This window comes from Gadus morhua, chromosome 3 (genome assembly GCF_902167405.1).
Source record: "Gadus morhua chromosome 3, gadMor3.0, whole genome shotgun sequence".
NCBI classification, from domain to species: domain Eukaryota; kingdom Metazoa; phylum Chordata; class Actinopteri; order Gadiformes; family Gadidae; genus Gadus; species Gadus morhua.
The window spans coordinates 9,780,580-9,797,528 of NC_044050.1; the positions used below are offsets into that span (position 1 = coordinate 9,780,580).

The 16,949-nt window shown below is 41.0% G+C and overlaps 1 protein-coding gene across 2 annotated transcripts; it reads left to right on the plus strand.

The window, feature by feature from the left end:
• The first annotated feature begins 696 nt into the window (after positions 1–696).
• On the plus strand, positions 697–16,933 carry bdh2 (3-hydroxybutyrate dehydrogenase, type 2). Of its 2 annotated transcripts, none has more exons than XM_030350869.1 (10): positions 697–801; positions 6,491–6,570; positions 10,976–11,054; positions 11,589–11,685; positions 12,198–12,306; positions 12,712–12,772; positions 13,123–13,236; positions 13,877–13,935; positions 14,394–14,486; positions 16,638–16,933. In XM_030350869.1, exons 2-10 carry the CDS (start codon positions 6,499–6,501, stop codon positions 16,689–16,691), a joined length of 738 nt encoding a protein of 245 aa, XP_030206729.1. In that variant the 5' UTR covers positions 697–801; positions 6,491–6,498; the 3' UTR covers positions 16,692–16,933. The 2 variants fall into 2 exon arrangements, with proteins under 2 accessions (XP_030206729.1, XP_030206730.1); XM_030350870.1 differs by having other exon boundaries at positions 781–805.
• Positions 16,934–16,949: the final 16 nt, after the last annotated feature.

Below are 16,949 nucleotides of genomic sequence, written 5' to 3' on the forward strand. Positions count from 1 at the left end.
CTCAGTTCAAAAGTTGTTCTAAACGTTTTCCCATGCTGTGTGAGCACAGTTTGTGTTTGGTTAACTTGGAGGTTTGTAGCTGGGTCTCCATGGGAGTACAGACTTTCTGGCCTGTTGTTGTGCCATCATGTTGGAGGTCCTTGAGCGAAGCACGCTTGTGTTGCTGTTTGTATGAATTCCCTCACAGCGTGCCGTAGTTCAAAACAACACTCTTGAGCTCTATTCCACAAGAAAAATAACTGCAATCAAAAAATGTTTCTTCAAGTCACCCTGTTGAGAACAGATAAACATCCAGTGGCTTTCCGTCTCTGGTTGACCAGCAGGTCACCAAATAAAGGCCTGCAGACATTACAAGTTAATTAACTAACAACTGAAGACAAAATAGTTTTCCTGAACTTGTGTTCAAACTCTGGTTGGAGTTTACATAAACCTCTACCTTCTGTCTTCTGCTCAGATTTCAATGTGAAGTACTTTATATTTTCTGTCAATTAAAATATTTTATGTTCCTTAACCTATAATACGTGTTATTGATGAGGCCTAATATTTCGACTATTGCAACATAGTGATTTAAGTGTTGGATAAGCATAGTTCTTCATTAACTCCTGGAATGCAGGCGCAGCATGGTTAAATCCTTAACCCTCACTTATTTTTTACTCACATTAACAACTATTGGCAAAGAACACAGTGCTGCGTGCGCACACACTTCCTGGTCTGTAGCCAATGATAGAGCCGGAAAATTTGCTAGCGAAGCTACTGCCACTGTGTGAACTTTGACTCACTGTTGGACTGACAGAGCAAAAGGTAGGCAAGTTAACGTAAACTCTTACAAAACCTATAATGAAGTACGGTTATAAAATGTTCATTCGCCAATGTTGTATGTGGATGCACCAGTGTTGGCTACGTTAAGTCATTTGAAGAGAAAGCAAAGGAGAATGTTGCTGCAGGCTTACGTTGGCAATCATACCTCTAAAAATAACGTGTGCAATCCGACATGATTGATGTAGAAAGTCCCAAAGGGAACAGCTATAAATTGGTATACATGTGGAAAAGTTAGAGCAAAGAAGGCAAATCCTGAAAAATAAGAAAAAATGGGCATGCACATACGCACATCACATTCATAACTGGCATGTAAATCATTGATATCAATATATGATTTATTTTTATGGTTCCCACTTATGTTTTTCACGATCACACCTTCACCTTGCTACTAATGCATCACGTGTCTCAGGTTGCTGTTACTACCGTGGTGAAGTTGGTTTGAAGTTGGATATTCGACAGATATTCGGCCATTCATTTCCTATGGGAAATTGCTTTTTGCTCAATAGCTTCCGAGTTATAGGACCCAGAGGCCCCAGACCAATGTTTACCTGTTCTACTATGTGGTACTAACAACACACACCTCACTAAAAATTAATATTTTGCTCCTCCTATTTTATTTAAATATTTTAAGAATCCCATTAGTTTCCTATGGGAAATTGCTTTTTGCTCAATAGCTTCCGAGTTATAGGAGCCAGTGGCCCCAGACCAATGTTGACCTGTCCTACTATGTGGTACTAACAACACACACCTCACTAAAAATTAATATTTTGCTCCTCCTATTTTATTTAAATATTTTAAGAATCCCATTAGTTTCCTATGGGAAATTGCTTTTTGCTCAATAGCTTCCGAGTTATAGGACCCAGAGGCCCCAGACCAATGTTTACCTGTTCTACTATGTGGTACTAACAACACACACCTCACTAAAAATAAATATTTTGCTCCTCCTATTTTATTTAAATATTTTAAGAATCCCATTCATTTCCTATGGGAAATTGCTTTTTGCTCAATAGCTTCCGAGTTATAGGACCCAGAGGCCCCAGACCAATGTTGACCTGTCCTACTATGTGGTACTAACAACACACACCTCACTAAAAATTAATATTTTGCTCCTCCTATTTTATTTAAATATTTTAAGAATCCCATTCGTTTCCTATGGAAAAAGGCTTTTTGCTCAATAGCTTCCGAGTTATAGGACCCAGAGGCCCCAGACCAATGTTGACCTGTCCTACTATGTGGTACTAACAACACACACCTCACTAAAAATTAATATTTTGCTCCCCCTATTTTATTTAAATATTTTAAGAATCCCATTCATTTCCTATGGGAAATTGCTTTTTGCTCAATAGCTTCCGAGTTATAGGACCCAGAGGCCCCAGACCAATGTTTACCTGTTCTACTATGTGGTACTAACAACACACACCTCACTAAAAATTAATATTTTGCTCCTCCTATTTTATTTAAATATTTTAAGAATCCCATTAGTTTCCTATGGGAAATTGCTTTTTGCTCAATAGCTTCCGAGTTATAGGACCCAGAGGCCCCAGACCATTTCCTTAGGAAATGAATGGGATTCTTAAAATATTTAAATAAAATAGGAGGAGCAAAATATTAATTTTTAGTGAGGTGTGTGTTGTTAGTACCACATAGTAGAACATGTCTAAATTGGTCTGGGGCCTCTGGGTCCCATAACTCGGAAGCTATTGAGCAAAAAGCAATTTCCCATTGGAAATGAATGGGATTCTTAAAATATTTAAATAAAATAGGAGGAGCAAAATATTAATTTTTAGTGAGGTGTGTGTTGTTAGTACCACATAGTAGAACAGGTCTAAATTGGTCTGGGCCTCTGGGTCCCATAACTCGGAAGCTATTGAGCAAAAAGCAATTTCCCATTGGAAATGAATGGGATTCTTAAAATATTTAAATAAAATAGGAGGAGCAAAATATTAATTTTTAGTGAGGTGTGTGTTGTTAGTACCACTTAGTAGGACAGGTCAACATTGGTCTGGGGCCTCTGGGTCCTATAACTCGGAAGCTATTGAGCAAAAAGCCGTTTTCCATAGGAAATGAATGGGATTCTTAAAATATTCAAATAAAATTGGAGGTGCAAAATATTAATTTTTAGTGAGGTGTGTGTTGTTACTACCATATTGTAGGACAGGTCCACATTGGTCTGGGGCCTCTGAGTCCTATAACTCGGAAGCTATTGAGCAAAAAGCCGTTTTCCATAGGAAATGAATGGGATTCTTAAAATATTTAAATAAAATAGGAGGAGCAAAATATTAATTTTTAGTGAGGTGTGTGTTGTTATTACCACTTAGTAGGACAGGTCAACATTGGTCTGGGGCCTCTGGGTCCTATAACTCGGAAGCTATTGAGCAAAAAGCCGTTTTCCATAGGAAATGAATGGGATTCTTAAAATATACAAATAAAATTGGAGGTGCAAAATATTAATTTTTAGTGAGGTGTGTGTTGTTATTACCATATTGTAGGACAGGTCCACATTGGTCTGGGGCCTCTGGGTCCCATAACTCGGAAGCTATTGAGCAAAAAGCCGTTTTCCATAGGAAATTAATGGGATTCTTAAAATATTTAAATAAAATAGGAGGAGCAAAATATTAATTTTTAGTGAGGTGTGTGTTGTTATTACCACATAGTAGAACAGGTCTAAATTGGTCTGGGGCCTCTGGGTCCCATAACTCGGAAGCTATTGAGCAAAAAGCAATTTCCCATTGGAAATGAATGGGATTCTTAAAATATTTAAATAAAATAGGAGGAGCAAAATATTATTTTTTAGTGAGGTGTGTGTTGTTAGTACCACATAGTAGAACATGTCTAAATTGGTCTGGGGCCTCTGGGTCCCCTAACTCAGAAGCTATTGAGCAAAAAGCCGTTTTCCATAGGAAATGAATGGGATTTTTAAAAAATTCAAATAAAATTGGAGGTGCAAAATATTAATTTTTAGTGAGGTGTGTGTTGTTATTACCACATTGTAGGACAGGTCCACATTGGTTTGGGGCCTCTGGGTCCCATAACTCGGAAGCTATTGAGCAAAAAGCCGTTTTCCATAGGAAATGAATGGGATTCTTAAAATATTTAAATAAAATAGGAGGAGCAAAATATTAATTTTTAGTGAGGTGTGTTTTTAGTACCACATAGTAGAACAGGTCTAAATTGGTCTGGGCCTCTGGGTCCCATAACTCGGAAGCTATTGAGCAAAAAGCAATTTCCCATTGGAAATGAATGGGATTCTTAAAATATTTAAATAAAATAGGAGGAGCAAAATATTAATTTTTAGTGAGGTGTGTGTTGTTAGTACCACATAGTAGAACAGGTCTAAATTGGTCTGGGGCCTCTGGGTCCCATAACTCGGAAGCTATTGAGCAAAAAGCAATTTCCCATTGGAAATGAATGGGATTCTTAAAATATTTAAATAAAATAGGAGGAGCAAAATATTATTTTTTAGTGAGGTGTGTGTTGTTATTACCACTTAGTAGGACAGGTCAACATTGGTCTGGGGCCTCTGGGTCCTATAACTCGGAAGCTATTGAGCAAAAAGCCGTTTTCCATAGGAAATGAATGGGATTCTTAAAATATACAAATAAAATTGGAGGTGCAAAATATTAATTTTTAGTGAGGTGTGTGTTGTTATTACCATATTGTAGGACAGGTCCACATTGGTCTGGGGCCTCTGGGTCCCATAACTCGGAAGCTATTGAGCAAAAAGCCGTTTTCCATAGGAAATTAATGGGATTCTTAAAATATTTAAATAAAATAGGAGGAGCAAAATATTAATTTTTAGTGAGGTGTGTGTTGTTAGTACCACATAGTAGGACAGGTCTAAATTGGTCTGGGGCCTCTGGGTCCCATAACTCGGAAGCTATTGAGCAAAAAGCAATTTCCCATTGGAAATGAATGGGATTCTTAAAATATTTAAATAAAATAGGAGGAGCAAAATATTATTTTTTAGTGAGGTGTGTGTTGTTAGTACCACTTAGTAGGACAGGTCAACATTGGTCTGGGGCCTCTGGGTCCTATAACTCGGAAGCTATTGAGCAAAAAGCAATTTCCCATAGGAAATGAATGGGATTCTTAAAAAATTTAAATAAAATAGGAGGAGCAAAATATTATTTTTTAGTGAGGTGTGTGTTGTTAGTACCACTTAGTAGGACAGGTCAACATTGGTCTGGGGCCTCTGGGTCCTATAACTCGGAAGCTATTGAGCAAAAAGCAATTTCCCATAGGAAATGAATGGGATTCTTAAAAAATTTAAATAAAATAGGAGGAGCAAAATATTATTTTTTAGTGAGGTGTGTGTTGTTAGTACCACTTAGTAGGACTGGTCAACATTGGTCTGGGGCCTCTGGGTCCTATAACTCGGAAGCTATTGAGCAAAAAGTAATTTCCCATAGGAAATGAATGGGATTCTTAAAAAATTTAAATAAAATAGGAGGAGCAAAATATTATTTTTTAGTGAGGTGTGTGTTGTTAGTACCACTTAGTAGGACTAGTCAACATTGGTCTGGGGCCTCTGGGTCCTATAACTCGGAAGCTATTGAGCAAAAAGTAATTTTCCATAGGAAATGAATGGGATTCTTAAAAAATTTAAATAAAATAGGAGGAGCAAAATATTAATTTTTAGTGAGGTGTGTGTTGTTATTACCACTTAGTAGGACAGGTCAACATTGGTCTGGGGCCTCTGGGTCCTATAACTCGGAAGCTATTGAGCAAAAAGCCGTTTTCCATAGGAAATTAATGGGATTCTTAAAATATTTAAATAAAATAGGAGGAGCAAAATATTAATTTTTAGTGAGGTGTGTGTTGTTAGTACCACATAGTAGGACAGGTCTAAATTGGTCTGGGGCCTCTGGGTCCCATAACTCGGAAGCTATTGAGCAAAAAGCAATTTCCCATTGGAAATGAATGGGATTCTTAAAATATTTAAATAAAATAGGAGGAGCAAAATATTATTTTTTAGTGAGGTGTGTGTTGTTAGTACCACTTAGTAGGACAGGTCAACATTGGTCTGGGGCCTCTGGGTCCTATAACTCGGAAGCTATTGAGCAAAAAGCAATTTCCCATAGGAAATGAATGGGATTCTTAAAAAATTTAAATAAAATAGGAGGAGCAAAATATTATTTTTTAGTGAGGTGTGTGTTGTTAGTACCACTTAGTAGGACAGGTCAACATTGGTCTGGGGCCTCTGGGTCCTATAACTCGGAAGCTATTGAGCAAAAAGTAATTTCCCATAGGAAATGAATGGGATTCTTAAAAAATTTAAATAAAATAGGAGGAGCAAAATATTATTTTTTAGTGAGGTGTGTGTTGTTAGTACCACTTAGTAGGACTGGTCAACATTGGTCTTGGGCCTCTGGGTCCTATAACTCGGAAGCTATTGAGCAAAAAGTAATTTCCCATAGGAAATGAATGGGATTCTTAAAAAATTTAAATAAAATAGGAGGAGCAAAATATTATTTTTTAGTGAGGTGTGTGTTGTTAGTACCACTTAGTAGGACTAGTCAACATTGGTCTGGGGCCTCTGGGTCCTATAACTCGGAAGCTATTGAGCAAAAAGTAATTTTCCATAGGAAATGAATGGCCGAATATCCGTCGAATATCCAACTTCAAACTAACTTCACCACGGTGCTGTTACTGTTGTTGTTTAATCATCTAGGACGCGCCATGGGTCGCCTTGATGGGAAAGTGATCGTGTTGTCTGCAGCGGCGCAAGGGATTGGACGTGCGGCGGCAATAGTAATGACTTTATAAATTGCTCATGCAGTTGAAGTTCATTTCCCACTAGCCTTTTCCATATATAGCCTACAATTTGTTAGATTGTGTGTCTTCTGTGCTGAAGAGATGCGTACAATGGCAAATTCATCTTTCCACTGACAGCAGGGTCTGCATCACATCACAACTTTGTATACTGGGTCCCGTCACTTGAGGAGTTGCAACCCAATCTGAGTTCTGCAATGTTTTTAATAGTGAACTTATAGGGGTGAAAGTTAAAGGCCCACTATGCAACTTTTTTAGCCAAAATTACATTAAGTATGCAGGTTGAGAGTTATGCTGATGGTTCTGCATCCATTTCTGGGTTGATTGGTGGGTGTGTCATTTACCCATGTCGCCTCTCCAGTGAAAAAGCGCATATGCAACTTGATCTGTTCGGACCGACACAATCCGGATGTGACGCAGCGGAAGTATCCTCGAAAATGTAGTCAGATTGTAGTTTCGAAAATGCTTTACGGCACAGACACACCCCCAAACATGGCACCGGCTAGATATAAACAGCCAGTTGCGAGGCAATTGTTGTCCGAGGTAGGAAACCCAAACGCCGCCGTGTTTGGGTGCATGATAGAGTTTAGATCGGGTTAGATTAAATAATCTCGGATATAAATAACGATCTCATCTCATCGTCATCCGTTTATCCGGGGTCGGGTCGCGGGGGGAGCAGCTCAAGCAGGGGGCTCCAGACTTCCCTTTCCCGGGCCACATTGACCAGCTCTGACGGGGGGATCCCGAGGCGTTCCCAGGCCAGTGTTGAGATATAATCTCTCCACCTAGTCCTGGGTCTTCCCCGAGGTCTCCTCCCCAATGGACGTGCCTGAAACACCTCCAAAGGGAGGCGCCCAGTAGGCATCCTTGCCAGATGCCCGAACCACCTCAGCTGACTCCTTTCTAAGTAAAGGAGCAGCGGCTCTAATCCGAGTTCCTCACGGATTACTGAGCTTCTCGCCCTATCCCGAGACGCCAGCCACCCTTCTGAGAAAACTCATCTCGGCCGCTTTTACCCTCGATCTCATCCTTTCGGTCATCACCCAACCCTCATGACCATAGGTGAGGATAGGAACGAAGATCGACCGGTAGATCGAGAGCTTTGCCTTGCGGCTCAGCTCTCTTTTCGTAACAACGGTGCGGTAAAGCGAACGCAATACCGCCCCCGCTGCTCTGATTCTCCGGCCAATCTCACGCTCCATAGTACCCTCACTCGCGAACAAGACCCCGAGGTACTTGAACTCCTTCACTTGGGCTAAGGACTCATAAATAACGATAATCGGGTTAAATAACTTCACATGGTGTGTCTGGTGTGTTTCCAGCATTCGTAGTGTTGATCAGCAGAGAAATAGTCCGCCAAGACGTTGAGGTTGCTGAGCAGCCAGAGACTCTGTCCATGCAAGTGAACGGAGCGTTCACTCTTCGTCATAACTATCAAACCAAACATCCTTCACATTCACCGAGCGAACATTCTGAAAGTAATATGCACATTTCTCGCTAAAAATGTTTCCATAAACGCATTTAATTGCGTAACTATGTTACTATTTCCACCCAGAAAAAAGAAAGATGTCGGCCGTATGCTTCTGTGCAAGGGTCACTACTATGGTCACTACAGTAACGAATTGCTTTACGGCACAGACCCACAAACACGGAACCGGCTCGATATAAACACAAGTAACTAATGGATGGTTATATTCATCATAGATCAGCCGACTAAAAAGAGACAGAGAAACCCAATGTCGGAGGAACAGAAGAAGAGAAAAGGGAGACAGACCGACAGAGAGGCCAGACACGAGTAAACGTTGGGCAAGCTTTTCAGGAATAGCGTGAACTGAAAGAAAAAGAAGACTGCAAATCAGACGCCGACTCGGCCGTGTTGCTTTTGAAATTGAAAGTACCCTTGGGTGAACTTTGTCTGCGTAATATTCTTGATTCTGATAGTCTCTGTACACATGTGTTTGCTCAACCATTTTTTTGAGCCCTGTAAAAATTGTTTTCTCGACCGTTTTGTTGTGAGCCCTGTTTGTTTCTAGCTTGCTTGGTTGCAACCATATAAACACCTTTGTTTCCATGGGTGTTTTGCTGTTCGTATGTCTCGTCCCCCAGATACAGACTGAATCCCCGAATCCAGGTTCTTGTTTATTTCGATTATTATGTTGGCCAAACCTCTTACACTGATTGTTCTGTTCAACCTAAGATAAAATAATTATAACCTAGGGTATAAATTCTCCCCGTCAACTATAAAAAATTATGGATTTATGTTTATTGCAATGCAAATACACCATTTTAAAAATGTATAACCTTGCCTACACTTTATGAACATCTATTTCGGACATGGCTCCGCGCATTCGCCGGCTTCTCTGAAAACAAATGCACATGGCTCGCGTAGAAGAGCATGGGGAAGGGACGTCAACGAGTTGTTACGACAGTGTTGTGAAATATCTACTACGAAGCTTTAGGGGGCGCTGTGTAGAGAAATGTGCGTGCCAAAACCAAGAAAACAGCCAAGAAATGCCCAAAGTTGCATAGTGGGCCTTTAAGTTTAAAGTGGTTGTGAATCACAATATTGAATTAGGCCTATTTTAAACTGGTTTTATGTCGTTTATGTTCTCTTCAGCATATCAATATATAAACCATTAAATCACTGTTGCTTCAAATAAGACCGTCAAGAGGTGTAAAATCATCTGTGTTTTCCAGTCTCCAACCTGTCATCGGCTGTCAAAGTGCGGTGGCACTTTGACGCCACGCCAAAGGGCGAGAGAGTGCACTTTGGGGCACGATTTAAGGATATAATTGAATTGCGATTGCTAGACTATATATTATAGTCTAACATTAGATTATAATATTGCGATTGCGATTTAGTATGCACATTTTCTTTTTAAAGTTCCTTATGTTTTGTATTATTACTTGACACATTGGCGGTCATGTTTTTTGTCAGTCCGCCGCCAAATAGCCTACCAACGAGCCCAAGACAAGTCCAAGACAATAAGAAATGTCTCTAGTCCGGTCCATTTATCCAGTATCTTTACCAAAGCTGTAAACCCGGCCATAGTCACTGTCTTGATCATATCTTTAACTATTAACCCTATCGCCTTAGTAAATTTGCGGTTTTGAATCTTGTTCATATAGAGATTTATTCTGGATAATTTCGGTCAGTGATCACTGTCGGGTGGCATTCGATCTACTTGACACCTGTGTTCGGGTTTTTGTCAGTTTTCTTTTTCATGCCAGCGGCAGCAAATCAAAGCGTAGTGTGGAAAGTTGTTTTCCTCATCTACTGCTATCGCTCGCAGGTCACGTAAACTTGAACCCCAACGTGGCCCTGTGTTTCAGATTCCAACCACCTGATTCGTTAGATTATGTCACATTAGAACAAACACTTTACTTATTTTTTATCCCAGCCTTTACGATTTGATAATCGCGCTCTATTACATTGTGATGTCGGTTGGAATTTGATTAATCGATCAGCCCTAACACTAGCGCCACTGTGTGTGTGAGGCCGTGTGGAGCTGTGTCTGAGAAGCTGTTAATGTTGATGTCAGCCTCAGAGAGAGGGTTAGGCTTCTCCAGGCTTTTTACTTTTTTAATTCCATAACCTGAATGTTCCCTGTGTTCAGCAAGACTTTGCGAGCAGACCGTTCAAGATATAATATAGCCTATGCGACAGCACAACAACCAGCAGCATAGACCTGTGACTCTTAAGGCTTCCCCCCTGCTTGATATCCTTGTACAAACAGAACAAAACATCTATACCGCCTCTCCGGGAGACCGAGTCATTTGATTACCATTTCCTCGGGAGTGACGCCTTTTGCGTATCACACGTGTATGCATTTTTGATTGTGGATGCCTCTTTAAAATGTGTGTTTTTATTCTATTTTGTGTGGAGGAGGCTGGATCCCCGTTGCCCGCTAGTGAGGCGTGAAAGCCATCACAGACCGGGCTCCCATGGTCTGAAGAGCTTCCCATTTACACTCTGAAAGACACTTGAGGCTGTAATGGTCTAGGACATGTTTAATGGGGCGTCACTACTATACTCCTCGGTTGGCCTAGCCACAGCATCTTTTTTAAACCTGTCAGTTAAGTATTTTTTTTCTTGAAGACAAGAAGGACAGAACGTCTATCAAACACTCGATGCTGTGAATTTGATGATTTTTAACCGGCTGGCGGTGTGGGTGCAGTGAGTCGTAAACGGTTTCTGGTAATATTAGTTCCCGTGGTGACGTGACTTCAGTGTTTTATTGTCCAAAACAAAATACAGCATGAAGGCACCACCACTGTTTTGAAGCCTGCCAATGATAACAATATATTCTGTTCACGCTGAAGATTATTCCTGGATGTTCATTACATTATGTTGGTGAACATTAAATGTTGTTGTCCTTTGCAGGCGTTTGCTAAAGAGGGAGCTAAAGTCACCGCAACTGATATCAATGGAGAGAAGCTGAGGGAGTTGGACAGTATTGCAGGTACTGCCTGTCAGATCTGTTCTGGTGCATCGCTGACATCTGCTGGACAGAGAGAAATTCTGCACACATGGTTTCTTGTCATCTCAAAATACATGTTTGTTGTTCCTCAAAGGCTGTAACATAATATCGTTCATTTCAACATATTCTTCCTAATTTTTCCAGAATTATTTAAATTATTTTCTTATTCAATTAGAGATTGTCACAATGCACAATACCATTTCATCTGACTGTAGTAATGGTCATAAATGGCCCCTGATCATTCAAATGCATCAGTAACCTGATACACTAATCCAGTGAAAGGTTATTCAAAGTTTTTAAAACATTTCTCTGATGTAGCCAGTAGCCACGTTTTTGCAGAGATTCAAACATAATAGTTTCTAGGTATAGTTTTTAAAAATTGGCTATTTCATAGTCCATAGTTTAATAGTCTCATAGTCTCATTTCGGTTAAAATCCTCAAAGTCTCACTGATAAAATGTAGAGAAATTGTAAATACTTGAAATTGTAAATATTGCTATCCGTTTTCTAACTGAAGGTATCAGAACCAAGGTGGTGGACGTGACTAAGAAGGACCAGGTGGAAGAACTGGCCAAGGAACACGACCACGTAGATGTGTTGTTCAACGTAGCTGGGTAAGTTCTCTCTCTCTCTCTCTCTCTCTGGCTCTGTCTCCCTCTCTGTATCTGTCTCTTTATCTCTCCCTCTCAAAGTGCGCTTCATCCCCTTCTCCCCCTTTTTTAAACCCTTAAACCCCACAACTCAAGGTCTTCCACAACCCCCTCCTTGACCTCTCGAACACCATTTCAGTAATGTGGTCGTGGGAGCGTTCCTGTTGCATCCAGCATTCAGCCTTTACCAAAAGCGACTCACAGTGAAACCAGATAATACGTCAAGAAGGTAGTCAGCATCATGCTCTAGGATGCTTGCAGGTTGGCCTGTAAATGATGGAGGATTTAACCCAGAACTTTGCAGCTGGGAGGGAAACGCACCTATGCACAACAGCACCCTGCCGCTCATCTTCCTTCCATACCTCCTAAAGTCTGAAGTTCAAGGGACGTGTTGGACGTGGATATTTATAATTATGGCAGTTTCAAGCGATCATCTGTCCAACAGCTCATAAAGGTTTGTTGTTGTTGTCTCCTAGCTTCGTGCACCACGGCTCCATCCTGGACTGTGAGGAGGCTGACTGGGACTTCACAATGAACGTCAACGTCCGCAGCATGTTCCTGATGACCAGGGCTTTCCTGCCCAAGGTGACCCTTGACCTCCAAACCATATGCCAGCCTCTTAGATCGGCCGCGGTTGATGGAACCTGTGTTGGTTGTTATTAGAGTGCCATATGTTTAGTGTTTTTATGTTGTTCGGTTTGTTTGTTTCTGTGGATTAGCTGCATTACACTGAGCCTTTAGAGGGAACAGTCCCGTTACTGCCTGCCAATCTGTCTTTAGCTATACTCTAGCTGCAAGCTAATGCAGCGATTCTAGAGACTTGAATCATAGCATTTTGTCCCTTTTTGTAAAACCTTCTATAAAACTGTTGATACAAAAAGCAGTTGAGAAGGCTTTAACGGGAATGAACGTGGAGATCTCAAACATGATTACATGGTTATTATTGATCACATTGCTGGTAATTTATCTCCTACTGTGCTCATATTATAGATGTTGGCCAAGAAGTCAGGAAACATAATCAACATGTCATCAGTTGCATCAAGCATTAAAGGTAAACAACAGTATTGATATAATTACCATCCAAGTACAATCTAGTTTGAAAAGGAAAATAAATCAAATTATATTGATATTGATACTGTTACAAATTATATATATAACATCATAAACGGAAATACTCTTCGTAGCATAAACCTATACATATATATATTCTGCATTATAGAAAATTATAAAGATATCCTAAATTAAAGTAATTTATGAGGATAATGAACACAATACCAAAAAAATAGAAGTATATATTTAACATGACAGCAACATGAGTAAGAAAGGTTTGCTAAGCCATTGGGCAGCTGAACAATGTCATTGTAATCCTCTTATGTCTGCCATGGCTGCTGTCTTCTTTAGGCGTGGTCAATCGCTGTGTCTACAGCACTTCCAAGGCAGCTGTCATTGGACTCACCAAATCAGTGGCCGCAGACTACTTGGACCAAGGCATTCGCTGTAACTGTGTCTGCCCTGGTAGGTGTATAATGTTTGTTATATATCCCCCACCCCTCCCCCCTCACATGATGAAAACCTTCCCAGATAGTGGCAGTTTACTTTAATTGTCCGCATCAAATACTTGCCATACTGTGTGCCATACCGCATGCCATACTGTGGCAGTTGACCCTGACAAAGGGCTTTTTTTAATCAAATTCAAATCGACACCACAATGTAATAGAACGTGATATGCACATCGCGAAGGCTGCGATTTCTTATTGTTACTGAATGGAGATAAGTAATATTATTATTTTTTTTCATTTATTAATTCAATAAAATTAAGATGTTATAATATGAATTCCTGCATCAATTCAACTCAACACATAGGCCTGGCCAAAAGGAAAGAGATGTTTATCTGCGACCGCTTCCAATGTTAATAATAATAATACAGAACATAAGGAACTTTACAAAGAGTATTGCATACTAAATCACAATTGGTCAAAATAATTGCAATTAGTTTGTTTCCCCCAATCCTTCAGCCCTACTTGACACACAACACCTAGGTGTCTCTGTAGGCCAACACACGGGATGCAGGGATATGTAACCCAAGTTTGTTTTTAGAATGGGGACAAATCGACCCAAAGAAATTGTTCTTGTGTGTGTGTGTGTCTATCTCCAGGCACAGTTGATACTCCGTCACTACGAGGCCGGATCCAGGCCCAACCAGACCCAGAGCAGGTAGGACTACAATAGAGCCGGCAGCATACTGTAAATAGAAAATAAGTTTGGCAATGAGGATAAAATGATGTGACTGCAGAGAAAATTACCACATTTTAATGGGCCCTTTTTGCCCCTCAAATAAATTGTTACTTGCCAGGACGGCATTGGAAACATTGTGTTTGATTGGTCACAAAAGCAAGGCGGCTGTGATTCACTGTGTTCTGTTTCCGCAATCGGAATTCTGATATCCCGTCTCGATGGAGACCTCCAGTAATAGAATGATCAGTGAACAAACCTTAGAAACATTGAGTAATAAACCAGTTTATCCGCAAAGTACTTATTTGAAGTCAAATGGCTGACCGCTTAGGCCCTGTGATTCAGCGATAACCACCAGATTGCAGGATCTGACGATTGCATGATTTGAACTCCATGTCAAGTGCTGTGTAAAGTGAGCTCCTCATCTGTACCTCCCGCAGGCTTATAAAGATTTCATGGCAAGGCAGAAGACGGGGAGGATGTGCACCGCCGAGGAAGTGGCTTACCTCTGTGTTTACCTGGCTTCAGACGAGGTAAGCTCTGCTCGTGTGGTGCAGCGCCGAGGGCTTTGGTTTGCTGGTAGAACTCAATTAGGCTACCACCGTTGAACAGGTGTTGGCACACAGTGGTTTTGCTGATGTTATGTCTTGAAGTCTTATAATCTGTGGACCTGTTTTTGTGAAGATTGGATTTTCTGGTTCTCTGAACTGAGGCACACATTGCGATATCCGAAGTAAATGCGTATTAAAGGTCCCATGACATGAAAATCTCACTTTATGTTTCTAACATAAATATGAGTTCCCCTAGCCTGCCTATGGTCCCCCAGTGGCTAAAACTTGCGTTTGGTGTAAAACGAGCACTAACTGTTCTGCTCGCCTTGGAAAAACGGAGGCTCAAGCGCGCTGATTTGGAATGTCTTTATTTATGTCGTCATTAAGCATCTAAGCTCCTCCCCTTACTCTGCCTGGCCCGCCCAGAGACGTTGGCCCGCCAATGAGACACGACCGTGCGAGCGCCACATGTGTGTGTGTGAATACACACACTGTAACGCAAGTGTTTCTTGTCGGTTCTTTGACGTCTCTTGTATTTCCACAACGAGACAGTGGGGGTTATCTGAGCCATGGTTGAGAAGGAATTGGGGAAAAGGAACTTTGGCTTTGACTCGCTGAAGTACATGAACTGCGACATGCCGCCGGTTGCCGCGAGGCACCATCGCCCGGCAGCGGGCAGCCGGCAGCAGGCAGAAAGTGGAAGAACCAGAGACGTTGCAGAACTCGACAAAGTCGTTTGTGAATCATAATATCGTCTGGAGGCGCACACAGCTTTTGGCCGTGATAATATGTATTATATGATATAGATATCTATATCTATCTATCTATCTATTATATTATATTATTTAGATATAGAGCTCCAGGACTGTAACGCAAGTGTTGTACACTTCCTTGTTATTTGGATAACTGTTCTGCTTTTGGTGTTATGGCGCATAACACGTCGGACTCTCGTCTCTGGTATTTCTACAACGAGACTCGTAGTGGGGGTTATCTCAGCCAAGGTTGAGAATAAATTGGGGGGAAGGAACTTTGGCTTTGACTCCCTCAAGAACATGAACCACGACATGGACGAGAAAGGGATTGTTGGCGGCGAATGTCTCCCGCTTGAGCCCCGCTGAGGGACCACCGCCGGAGGCGGAGGTGCCTAAGCGAAGCGCTGCCCGGGAACGATCCCTTTCTCCTCCTTGTCGCGGTTCAGTCTACTTCACATTGATGTGAACGTGGAAGAACCAGGAACGTCGGAGAACCCAACGCGGTCGTTTGAGATTCATAATATCGGCTCACACAGCTTTTGACCGTGATAATATATATTATATGATATAGATATCTATGTAGGCTATATGATAATATTTAGGTATAGAGCTCCAGGACTCCCGTGTGTTCTAGAATATTTACAGAACACGGCTAAAGGCTATGTGCGCCTCGCCATTGCAATACATCGGCTGTAAACAGAGCGCATGGTACCGTGGCTGCAAGCTGCTCAGGGCCACACCCCCACCCTCCTCCTTGACCCGCCTCGCTCCTCCGAGGACTATTTGCATTATAGCTACAGACACCAAAACAGCGCATTTGGGGGAAGCTCAATGTGCGACTGGCTCGGAGTGGCTGTAACTCTGCACCACGACTGAATTTCGGGAACGTCTTTGAATACTGTGTTAGTTGCCCACTAATACCTATATTAAAGAATACATAAAATAGCATGTCATGGGACCTTTAAAAGATGTGCACCTGCGAAATCAGTCACTGATATCGTTGCCATAACAGTGCTGTGCACAGTTTTTTAGAGAACTTTTATAATTAACAGTTGCATATTCAAACTATTTTTTTTATATTGTTTTGAATAACTGAATAATTTCATGCCACATGCCATTTCTTTCATAAAACATATTTATTTTACTAAACGCTAAATCAATGTGTTGCATAGGAAGTTAATAAATATGTGAACCTTTTTGCTTGATGTTTTTTACAAGTCCCTGTCAAGGGGACTTGGCTTTTGTATGCCATTTAAGAATATAAGACCGACGTTACGGAGGCTCTAGCGGCCCTTGATCCGAGCCATGATTTGGATAGGCCGTTGACCTGTGGTGGAATGTGATGGCTCCCAGCCTGATGAGTGTCTTTGTTTCTCAACAGTCAGCCTACGTGACTGGAACGGAGCACATCATTGATGGAGGATGGCGTCTCTGAAGTTTCTGAACCGTTCCTTTCTAATAACTACTTCAAATCACTATTTGAAGGCGTTTTACAATTATGCATCCAACCCATGAATAATATAATTATAATACTACAAATTCCACAGAGATATGATTTCAAGCTGTTTACCTACCTTTACTTGTTTGAAGCTGAATTGTCAATTTAACACAATCGTGCCACAAAGGAGTTGTAAATTTGTCAAAAAACATTTAATAAATTTATTTTGAATAAACCAACCGGTAACAACGTATT

Coding starts and splice junctions, on each gene's coding strand:
- bdh2 (XM_030350869.1), top strand. CDS start 6,499: ATGGGTCGCCTTGATGGGAAAGTGATCGTGTTGTCTGCAGCGGCGCAA. Junction 12,773..13,122: donor AGTTGCATCAAGCATTAAAG/GTAAACAACAGT, acceptor TGTCTTCTTTAG/GCGTGGTCAATCGCTGTGTC. Junction 13,936..14,393: donor CCCAACCAGACCCAGAGCAG/GTAGGACTACAA, acceptor TACCTCCCGCAG/GCTTATAAAGATTTCATGGC.